Here is a 12,188-nt window from a genome sequence, read left to right as displayed (position 1 = left end):
TGGGGACTGAGGAGACAAGTTGCTGAAGTTTAGGAATAGGAATGTTGTCCCATTCTTGTCTAATACAGGCTTCTAGTTGCTCAACTGTCTTAGGTCTTCTTTGTCGCATCTTCCTCTTTATGATGCGCCAAATGTTTTCTATGGGTGAAAGATCTGGACTGCAGGCTGGCCGTTTCAATACCTGGATCCTTCTTCTACGCAGCCATGATGTTGTAATTGATGCAGTATGTGGTCTATCATTGACATGTTGGAAAATGCAAGGTCTTCCCTGAAAGAGATGACGTCTGGATGGGAGCATATGTTGTTCTATAACTTGGATATACCTTTCAGCATTGATGGTGCCTTTCCAGATGTGTAAGCTGCCCATGCCACATGCACTCATGCAACCCCATACCATCAGAGATGCAGGCTTCTGAACTGAGCGCTGATAACAACTTGGGTTGTCCTTGTCCTCTTTAGTCCGGATGACATGGCAGTCATCCAGACCCAGTTTTCCACAAAGAACTTAAAATTTTGATTCGTCTGACCACAGAACAGTTTTCCACTTTGCCACAGTCCATTTTAAATGAGCCTTGGTCCAGAGAAAACGCCTGCGCTTCCGGATCATGTTTAGATATGGCTTCTTTTTTGGCCTATCGAGGTTTAGACGGCAATGCGAATGGCACGGTGGATTGTGTTCACCGACAATGTTTTCTGGAAGTATTCCTGAGCCCATGTTGTGATTTTCATTACAGTAGCATTCCTGTATGTGATGCAGTGCCGTCTAAGGGCCCGAAGATCATGGGCATCCAGTATGGTTTTCCGGCCTTGACCCTTATGCACAAAGATTGTTCAAAATTCTCTGAATCTTTGGATGATATTATGTACTGTAGATGATGATAACTCCAAACTCTTTCAAATTTTTCTCTGAGAAACTCCTTTGTGATATTGCTCCATTATTTTTCGCCGCAGCATTGGGGGAATTGGTGATCCTCTGCCCATCTTGACTTCTGAGAGACACTGCCCCTCTGAGAGGCTCTTTTTATACCCAATCATGTTGCCAATTGACCTAATAAGTTGCAAATTGGTCCTCCAGCTGTTCCTTATATGTACATTTAATTTTTTCGGCCTCTTATTGCTACCTGTCCCAACTTTTTTGGAATATGTAGCTCTCATGAAATCCAAAATGAGCCAATATTTGGCATGACATTTCAAAATGTGTCACTTTGAACATTTGATATGTTATCTATATTATATTGTGAATAAAATATAAGATTATGAGATTTGTAAATTAGTCCATTCCTTTTTTACTCGCAATTTGTACAGTGTCCCAACTCTTTTGGATTTGGGTTTGTTGGTAACTAAGCCATAGACATCAAAACACTTGCTACAGGCCTTGTAACCTATTTTTTCTTATCAACCTTTTGGAAATGTCCCATAGCCTGAGAAAGGTGGTCTCTAATTTGTCACCACGACACGATTCTGAATGACATGAGCATCGCTAGGGCCTGTCAAACGGGGCACATGCCTCTCATGTCTTGACCAGTGGTAGTTGGCTGGTGCTCAAAATTTTGGGGGGGGGGGGTGCAAACAGAAAAATGTAGTAGGCATTGCTTTGCGGCTAAAAACGCTTTAAAAAATTGCGTGACTTTGAGGTCACAAAAGTGTGAAAGGGGCCTTCCGTAATTAAGGTATAGTGTGCCCCCTTTCAATGCAGGGTGACCACAGCGTGCCCCCTTTCAATGCAGAGTGACCACAGCGTGACCCTTTCAATGCAGAGTGACCAGCATGCCCCCTTTCAATGCAGAGATCAGCGTGCCCCCTTTCAATGCAGAGACCAGCGTGCCCCCTTTCAATGCAGAGATCAGTGTGCCCCCTTCAATGCAGTGACCAGCGTGCCCCCTTTCAATGCAGAGACCAGCGTGCCCCCCTTCAATGCAGAGTGACCAGCGTGCCCCTTTCAATGCAGAGTGACCAGCATGCCCCCTTTCAATGCAGAGTGACCAGCGGGCCCCCTTTCAATGCAGAAACCGGCATGCCCCCTTCAATACAGAGATCAGTTTGCCCCCTTCAATACAGTGACCAGCGTGTCCCCTTTCAATGCAGAGACCAGCGTGCCACCTTTCAATGCAGAGACCAGCGTGCCTCCTTTCAATGCAGTGACCAGCGTGCCCCTCTTCAATGCAGAGAGATCAGTGTGCCCCCTTCAATGCAGAGAGATCAGTGTGCCCCCTTCAATGCAGAGATCAGTCTGCCCCCTTCAATGCAGAGATCAGTTTGCCCCCTTCAATGCAGAGATCAGTGTGCCCCCTTCAATGCAGAGATCAGTGTGCCGCCTTCAATGCAGAGAGATCAGTGTGCCCCCTTCAATGCAGAGATCATTGTGCCCCCCCCCGAGACCAGTGCACTAATCTGCAGCAGCGGCAGCTTCTCCTCAGTCCCCACCAGGTGTCTCCTCGAGTCCTCCCGCCTCCTCCTCAGCCAATGGCATGGGGTTTGCCTTTCGGCCAATCAGAAAGCGGGTCTTGGGCCTGCTTCCTGATTGCCCAGGAGGAGGATCCATGTGACAATAGCGAATGTTCATTCGCTATTGTCACACAATGGGTGGGCTCGGGGCGCATTGCTCTGCGCCCCGGGTCCACCCTTTGCTGAAGCCAATTAGAGCCTCTGGCTCTAATCAGGTGACTAAAAAAAAACCCATTGAGCTCCATGCGTCCGGCGCCCCTCATGCAGATTAGGGGGCCGGACGCATGGATGGGGGGTTGGCGCCCCTGCGCCCCCAACGCACCGGCCGCCACTGGTCTTGACTGGTTCCTTGGGTCCCCACACTGCTGCTGCCTTTCTCATTTCTTTACTGCCTGTGAATAACCAACATATTTCTTCCAGGCAGTCACAGTTGTATACAAGAAGGAAAGAAAGAGGGATGGAGGGAGAACGAGAGAGAGAGAGCAAGAAAGAGGGATGGAGGGAGAGCGAGAGAGAGAGAAAGAAAGAAAGAAAGAAAGAAAGAAAGAAAGAAAGAAAGAAAGAAAGAAAGAAAGAAAGAAAGAAAGAAAGAAAGAAAGAAAGAAAGAAAGAAAGAAAGAAAGAAAGAAAGAAAGAAAGAGGGATGGAGGGAGGGAGAGAGAGAAAGATAGAGGGATGGAGGGAGAGTGAGAGCGAGAGAGAGAGAAAGAAAGATAGAGGTATGAAGGGAGAGAGAGAGAGAGAAAGAGAGAGAGAAAGAAAAAAAGAAACAACAGGTAGGTGGCAGTGGTTTTAAAAATGTCTCAGGATGCAAAGTTCAGAACACTGCAAGAAGATTCTAAGTCAAGCAATATCAGGAAGTCTGTTTTGACAATCTTAACAGGCAAAGAAAATCATCAAGTGGTTCACAAGCAAAAAAACATACATAGCTACTCTATCTGTTGACTGTAGATATGCTAGGCCCAAGCACTGGGGGGCTTTGCTGCTACGCATCTAGTGGTGAATGATTGGGAAAGCAATATACGTAGAATAGGGGAAGTTTATGCTGGGTAAAATTTTAATGTTGGGGGATAGGGGGAGTTTATTCTTATGGGTATATTTATGTGATGAGGCTTATGCTAGAGGGGATTTTAAACTGAGAAAGGTTTACACTGGGAAGTTATTCTGGAGGGTTTATGTCAGTAGCAATGTTTATGGTGGGGGTAGGGATTTTTACGTAGAGGGGTTTTTGTTTCTAGGTAGGATTTTTTGACTGAGGAGGGGTTGTGGGCGAGAGGGGAGGTTTTCTTGGGGGTGGGGGGTATTTTGGCTTAGGGAGAGTTTTGTACTGGGGGTTGTTTAGGTGGAGGATTACATGCACATGGCCTCTGTACTTTGCACTTTGAGCTGTACGTATGTGTATATACTGTATGTAATATACTCCAGGCCCCTGCACTATGTGGGTTATATCCAACAAAAAATGGTCCAGGCGCTAACCCTTTAGACAGGTTCCTGAGAGGCTATGGCATTGTGGATAAGACCAATAATAAAAGTTACACCCAGGTTGACAAATCCCTAACACGGAATGATGTGTAAACTGTCAAAACTATGGGAAAGAGGGAATCCGCACTGTGGTGTACATATTAAAAAATGCTGCATAAATTACTGGCAAGAAAGTGTCAAGATGAAAGATAGAATTTTAATGAGTGCAAGTTGAAGTTAAAACAACAGCCAAACCGATCCTGGAGTCTCCGGTATCTCCCAGGGGTGCTGTGGGAATCCCAAGCCGTGGAAAGCAGGGCAGTCCAAACCCAAGGTCTCCCTGTCTGTCATCACCTCTTGGGTTTGGACTGCCCTGCTTTCCACGGCTTGGGATTCCCACAGCACCCCTGGGAGATAACAGAGACTCCAGGATTAGTTTGGCTGTTATTTTAACTTCAACTTGCACTCATTAAAATTCTATGTTTCATCTTGACACTTTCTTGCCAGTAATTTATGCAGCATTTTTAATATGTACACCACAGTGCGGATTCCCTCTTTCCCATAGTTTCGACAGTTTACACATCATCCCGTGTTAGGGATTTGTCAGCCTGGGTGTAACTTTTATTATTGGTCTTATCCACAATGCCATAGCCTCTCAGGAACCTGTCTAAAGGGTTAGCATTTTTTAATATGTACACCACAGTGCGCCATCCCTCTTTCCCATAGTTTTGACTATGTGGGTTATATACTCCTGACCTCTACAGTCTGTGTATTACAAATTTCTGACCCTAGCGTTCTATATACTACATAAAGTGTTCACTGTTTTATCAGTTGTTGTTTGCTAAATTGTCCCAGATTACTTTAATTAAATTCTTCCTAAAAGCAGAACTAAACCCTCCTATCCTTTACAGTGAAGGAAGCTACCGTCTTAGCTTCGGTGCTGTCAATGTAATCAGTTATGACACCTGCCATTTGATGGCTTGACAGTTCAGTTGAGAGCACAGGCAGCTGTGACAGTTATCATTCAGGGCATGCCTTGAATGTACTCAAAGACGTGCGCACAGGGTGTGCCGGGTGTGCCTGGGCACACCCTAATCACCTAGGGCACATTAGCATTATCGCTCTGTTTGCCAGTGAGGAGATGGGAAAGATCTCCCTCGGACCTGCTCTGCCATAAGAGAAGTGCCACACGCTTCTATTTCACTTTGCCAGCAGGGAGAGTAATGTATCGGGGCCATGTACATGTAGGCAAACACATGCATGTGTATTTAAACTTTGGGGTGCACACCCTAATGCAATAGGCTGCGCACACCTATGAATGTACTTGTTTTACATCTGCTTTATGATAGGATCAGATAAAGTATTCAATATTCTGTGTGAAGAAAAGCACATGTGCAGTAAGCTTTTGAACATGCTGAGGTTTATGTGTATCTATGAAACTCTCACTTTCTGAAAAAAGTATTTTTTGTAGGACGGTGACATATGTATGCTGTGTATATTTAACCAAGCCATTCCATGCCCCTCCTACAACGTGCCAAACGCTAACCATTGTAGCCACGTGACATCATTGCTTTCCTCATAGTGCCCAAGGGTGTCACTTGTCTTTCACAATCATAGCAATGACCCTGTTGTTGACATGTAACTTATTTTAGAATTAAAATTTAGTAATAGTGGTTTTTGATTGTCCAATATCTCACTGTGGCCTACATCTGCAAGTTTTCCTCATTATACACATATAACAGAGTTTAATAATTGATATCAGGTTTCATCATCCACAGTGGAGATCTAGCTCATGTGGTCCTTTCTGCCATACTAACTGCAGTTTCCATAGTTCTAAAATCTTTGGTACCATGTTTTTTTTCCCCTGGGTTTCTTCTCTTTAAATGCAGGATGTTGACTGCAGAAACTGTTGACTATCAGAAAAAATGAGAAAGTGAACTAACACCACAAACCCTTCCCCGCTTACCTCTGTTGGGGAGTTTATCACTTCCCACACAGCTGGTGCAGCGGTCCAGGAATTTGAAACCCTTGCTCTCCTCCCTCTTCACTCTGCACCGTTTTGGAGACAGATTGCTCTGATCTGTCCCTAAAGTGCTGCACAGAGAAGAGGGAAAAAAGTGGAGATTTCAAACCCCAAACTGTTACCAGGGCTGCACAGCCACTGACAGCTGAGCGCCCACAGTGGGGAGGGCGTATGGTATTTATCTTTTTATAAACTAACACTTAAAAACAGATATATAGTGCCGCCATTTTATGCAGCACTTTACATATATATTGTACACTCACATCAGGCCCTGCCCTCAAGGAGCTTACAATCTAAGGTCCGTAACTCCTATTCATACATACACATATGGCCTAACATACAGTGTTGTATTTACACATCTACAGTTATTGGCTTTAGTTTTTCATATTGGAATGAATCTAGTAATAAACAGGAATTGTGTTTAGATTGTCATTTCTATAGCACTGTCTCTAATTATATCCACACACCAGAAAGATAGTGATTTTTTACCAAATGGGAAATCAAGCTGCTTCATAGCTAGAGCTTTGTGAAATTGTTACAGCTTTAAAAGAGATTGCTGTGTTTTGAAAATAGATAAATGTTTGTAGCTCAGGTGTTTGACGTGGACAGGGATTAAATGAGGCTTTAGAGAGATAAAGCTCATTGAGATCTTTGAAAATAAGGTGTTGCATGTTTCCCCCATTTTTGTGATATACAGTATACTAAGATAACCACCAAGGTTCACAAACTAAAGCAGATTCTTAGTTTCTTCACAAACTAAGAAATGTACAATCAATGAACCAACTTGACTTCAATACATGATTGTGCTAGGAAATATGTTATTGAATATATCGGGATAGCACCCATTGACCTTGACAGAAAACGAAGATTTAGCCCTAGTCTGTGATGGATCTTTCATCAAGAGACTTACCATGCACAGAGGTTTGGTTTTATGTGTGCTAAAGTGCATTCTTTTTTTAATATGTAGGCTAACCTTTATTTACCTTAAAAGGTGAAAAATAAAATAGTCTTCATTCATGTCAGTAAGTCCATGTACCAAATTTTAAGTTGTGTTTCTGATAACTTGGTTTGATACCTTTGTGTCAGTGAGTGTATGGGTTCTTAAATGCAAATTCAAATTAACAAGATTTCCCATGGGATTGCACTTGAAAAAGCAAGAGAGTGCTCCAACAGCCATTTCATGGGAAATCAATGTTTTCCCTCCTTGATGCTGTAGGAGTCCACTTATCAGGGTGCAGCTCTTCTACTGAACACAACCCCAATGTCCTTGAAGAGTTATAATTACAGTCATGTCTGTTGTTAGAAATCATGGGGCCCCATACAGCCTACCTGGCAGGGTCCCTCCGAATATATCAAAGCAAAATCTTCACTTAAATTACACTAAAATCATTACTAATGGACACAAACATAACAGAGAACCTGTGTGAATTAGCCCTTTTTTAATAGTTGTTTACATTTTTAAAACTATTTCATTTTATTTTACAATTTTTTAAACTTAATTATGAACAATGTTAAAAGTCTGGGGGTGTCAAACTGACAGGGGGGCACATGGGGGGGATCAAAAACAGACAGAACTGGGAGGGGGCCACGGAAGCAATTACAGGAACAATGCCCTGTGTCTCTCCCTGCAGCACTGGGAGGCGGGAGGGAGAGAAACAGGCTTTCAGCTGCTGCAGGGAGTTGCACAGGGCATCCTTCAGTAATTGCCCCTCCGCCCGACCACACCGATTCTGTGCTTGCCTCCGATGTCCCCCGGGCCCTCTACAGGAGGACTGATGCCCCCCCCCCCATCAGCGGCCTTGACTACAGTACAGCAGCAAAGAAACAATCACAGACCATATAAATATTTATATACAAGTACCTTAGGAATGCAATATCAAATCCTTTGCCGAAGTGCCAGTCAGCAATAGAACAAAATATTTTTGTTAGAGTTTCATCATCAAAGGCATTTATGGAGACTACGTTTAGGTGACGTGTGAAACGAACTGCAAAGGAAAAAAAAACAGCAGTAAGTAGAGACAAAATGTCAGAGCAAGTATTTGAGAGTTTTCTGAAGCACACAATATCCCATCACTTTTATACCACACAGGGAACTACTAGAGCTGCTCCATTGGTTTTATCACCAACCGTAAAGAAGAATGACGGAGAGAGAGATGCTTATTTCTCAGTACTACATCACACACGTCAAAGTGAGTGATTGCATCGAAAGTGTATGAAAGTGGTTAGTGCACACAGGAACAGCACGAAAGTATAGCCATGGGGAAGAAATTTTTTTTTTGTTCATACAAAGAAGGGGAATAAACACCAGAATAAAGTGTCAAAATGACTGTTCACTGCAGTGTAGAAAATCCCCCCACCGAGCTGCTGTAAAATGACTGAATACATTTTAGAGCAATATTTCTTATAACAACTTGTCACTTTTGCCTTGTCTTTAAATTGTCATATCTTAACAAAAATATAGGAAGATTAGCCTTTTTAAAAAATATATTCTTTAAATAAAAAGTCTGTTTAACCACATAGTAATATCCAGTTAACAGAGGTTTAGTTTTATTTAACAATATTTATTTTATTATATGGCTATGCCATATTCTGCAAACCACTAAAATAAATATTTTCCCTAGTGGAGCACTCATACCAACATACAGTATCTCACAAAAGTGAGTACACCCCTAACATTTGTGAAAATATTTTATTATATCTTTTCACGTGACAACACTGAAGAAATTACACTTTACTACAATGTAAAGTAGTGAGTGTACAGCTTGTATAACAGTGTAAATTTGCTGTCCCCTCAAGCTACAAGCAACCAGTTGTTAGGGGTGGTACCTGGTAAGGTTACAGGTCCTCAGGTAGCAAGAGAGTCAATGTTCTGGCTCCCTCCCTAGAGGTCGGTTTCCCATAGTAACCATATCAGAACCTATGTTACAGAGATCTATGGCCTAAACTAAAGGGAAAATGCCCCAAGAACAAGCAGGAACTAAAGACAGTTGCAGTAGAGGCCTGGCAGAGCATCACCAGGGATGAAACCCAGCGTCTGGTGATGTCTGTGCATTCCAGACTTCAGGCTGTAATTGACTGCAAAGGATTTGCAACCAAGTATTAAAAAGTGAAAGTTTGATTTATGATTGTTAATCTGTCCCATTACTTTTGGTCCCTTAAAAAGTGGGAGGCACATATACAAACTGTTGTAATTCCTACACTGTTCATCTGATTTGGATGTAAATACCCTCAAATTAAAGCTGAAAGCCTGCAGTTAAAGCACATCATGGTTGTTTCATTTCAAATCCATTGTGGTGGTGTATAGAGCCAAAAAGATTGGAATTGTGTAGATGTCCCAATATTTATGGACCTGACTGTATCTGTGTGATACAGTATATTTAAAGGCGTTTTACTGCATTAGATTGTATACTGCAGTATATTTCAGTGGAGTTTTACTGCATTATATTGTAGTGTGTCAGTGAAGTGTGTCTGTGTAGTGAGTACTCAAGTTAAAGTGCACCAACACCACTTTTCATTGATTAAAGTGCATCCATGTACACATTTCTACGTCTTTATTACATTTTGTTAATAAGCGCCCCCCCCCCCCTCATCATTTTGGGAGGCCAACAAGGAGAGGCAGACATTCCCATGCCACTGTGAGGGGGGCAGCAATGTATGTGTTCACAGGCAAAGGTGGACAGGCAGACAGGGCACCATTTCCCCTGTTTAGTGATGTTGCTGGTGCCATCTAGCCACAGCATGCAGAGGAGGTGGTGGACTGGCTTACTAAACCATCATCCTCCTCCTCATCCTCCGTCACCTAAGCAGAGTCTAGTGTGCAGTCCACAGCAGCTCCTGCCATAGCCCCAGCATCAGGTATGGAGGAGTCAGTTATTTGAACACAGTGTCAGCCACCTGCTCCCTGACGATGCACAGCCATTACTTGATTCAGAACTTGGTTCTGATGTTGAGAAAGGTAGGAATATGAGCCTAGAGAGAGGGGAGAACATTGGCAAACAACAAATTGACAGTCATGTCCCCCCAGCCGCAGCGTATTGCCAAGTTGTCTCCAGTGATAATGAGGATGGAGGGGATGATGATGATAATGAGGCCACTGATGCGACTTGGGTGCTGGATTGAGCAGAGGAGAAAAGTGGAGGTGAGGCACAACCCCAAAGAGGCAGCCATCACGGAAGAGTAAAGAGCAGCCACCCTATTCCACCAGATTGTGGAGTGGTTATCTCTGGGCCCACTTCTCACAGTTTAGCTGTTCGAGCCTTTTTTAGCACATGTGCAGCTGATCGCACTGTTGCAATATGTAAACTTTGCCTTAAGCACATCAAAGCATTTAACCTCCCACCACATAGTACCTGAAAGCGACACAAAAGGGATGCAATTCGGCTCCTCCTCACTCCTCACCTTTCCGGTCTACGGCCACTATACCTCATGACCTTTCAGCAGCCTCCAATGACAAGTATGATGGTATACCGCAGGGTGTCCCAGGTCCTTGCAGCATTTCTGCCAGTAGCACACCATCAGCTGTAGACTACAGCAGGCAAATTTCTCTGCCCCATCTGCTGCAGCAAAAAAAAAAAAATAGTAACTGTAACCCACATGCCCAATGTCTAAATTCAAGCTTGTCAAAGCTGCTGGATTTTCAACTCCTGCCTTTCTGTCTGGTGGATTCGGCCCCCTTCCGTAAATTTGCAGAATGTGCTGTACCACAATGGCAGGTTCCCAGTCGCTTTTCTTTTCATGTAAGGCTATTCCAGCTTTCTACCATCACGTGGAAGACAATGTTGTGGCATCTTGGGCAAGGTAGTCAGCTTCAAGGTTCACAATACTGCTGACACGTGGTCCAGCAATCACGGTCAGGGACGATATATTTAGTTCACAGCACACTAGGTAAATCTGCCTGTAACTCAAAAGGATGCAGGACAGGGCTCAGTGCTGCAGCTTGTAGTGCCATCATGTCCCCATACAGTTAGTGTTGATGATGCAGGATTTGTCAGCCCCACCCCCTCCTTCTCCATGCCCTCCTCTGCTGAATTGTCCCATGAACTTCAAGTACCCCCTAAGTGTGCATTATTGAGTCAGGCTGAAAGATGCCATCCAGTGCTTCAACTGGTCTGTCTAGGGGACAGAAGTCACACTGAAGCAGAGACTCTGGCAGCTCTGCAGCCGCAGGCCCAGAGGTGGTTCACGCCACGCCAACTGGAGCCAGGAATGGTGGTGTGCGATAATGGCACAATCCTCCTGTCTGCCCTTAGACAGGTAAGGTTGGCACATGTGCCATGCCTGGCATATGTCCTTAATTTGGTGGTACAACATTTTTTAAACAGGTACCCAGGGTTGGAAGATCTGCTGAACCAGGCCAGAAGAGACTGTAGCCATTTCAGGTGGTCATACACAGCCAGTGCTTGGCTGGCTGAAATTCAGCTCGAATGCCACCTGCATTTAACCTGCCTGATTTGTGACATGCCCACCAGGTAGAACTTGGCAATTGCACAGCAGTTGCAAATGCAGCAGGAGGCTGTCAGCAAGTACCAGTGTGAGTATGGCACAACAACAGGCTCAGGCCGGCTCTGTTTTTTTCCCCAACACCAATGGCTGTTGATAAAGGATGCATGCATTGTACTGTCATCATTTGAGGAGGCCACAAGGATGGTGAGCCATGACAATGCAAGAATCAGTGACATAATCTCTATTGTGTTCCTGCTGGTGCAGACTCTGCATGGCATTATGGACAGGGCACTCAAGGCAGAGCAGTGGGAGAAAGAGGAGGACTTTCTTTCCTCTCAAGGCCCGCTCTACGCAGACACCATTCGTCCTATGCCACAGAACACACAAGAGGAGAGGGAGGAGGAGGATTATGACAGCTCTAAAGGCATTGCAGCAGAGCAAGACATACGTCAACCCCAGATACTATAATCCTCAGTGACCCCAAGGAGTCCGCTTCTCATGCCTCCGCAAACTTGAGGTGCATGGGCTCCCTCATTGTTCAAAGCATGTGAAAGGACCCGAGAATACCTGGAATCAAGGAGAAGGATCACTATTGGTTGGTAACCCTCCTTGACCACCGTTACAAGGGGAAAGTTTTGAAACGTATCCCGTCCCTACAGAGGGAGCAGAAGATGAAATCTCTTGAGGAAACCCTAAAGAGGAGTTTTTGTGACATGTTTCTGGACTGGTAGGTTACAGACTGGTGGAAAATGTTGTTTTGAGGCTTCTTTTGGTCAGGAGAGGAGCAGTGGAGAAGGGGGCTGCCTCAGTGATGCCT

At 44.3% G+C, this 12,188-nt stretch overlaps 1 protein-coding gene across 1 annotated transcript in view; it reads right to left on the bottom strand.

The window, feature by feature from the left end:
- The window catches only part of LOC309559164 (dynein axonemal heavy chain 3-like), a 480,621-nt gene that overhangs the window by 205,971 nt on the left and 262,462 nt on the right, over nucleotides 1-12,188 (bottom strand). Inside the window, exon 31 of the mRNA XM_082262311.1 lies at nucleotides 7,791-7,914. Within this exon, the coding sequence (XP_082118437.1) occupies nucleotides 7,791-7,914 (124 nt within the window). The remainder of the gene's footprint in view (nucleotides 1-7,790; nucleotides 7,915-12,188) is intronic.

Source organism: Pelophylax lessonae (genome assembly GCF_965119305.1).
Source record: "Pelophylax lessonae genome assembly, chromosome: 6".
In the NCBI taxonomy this organism is placed as follows: Eukaryota; Metazoa; Chordata; class Amphibia; order Anura; family Ranidae; genus Pelophylax; species Pelophylax lessonae.
The sequence above is the reverse complement of the archived record's forward strand: the minus strand, read 5'-3'. Positions and strand labels throughout refer to the sequence as shown.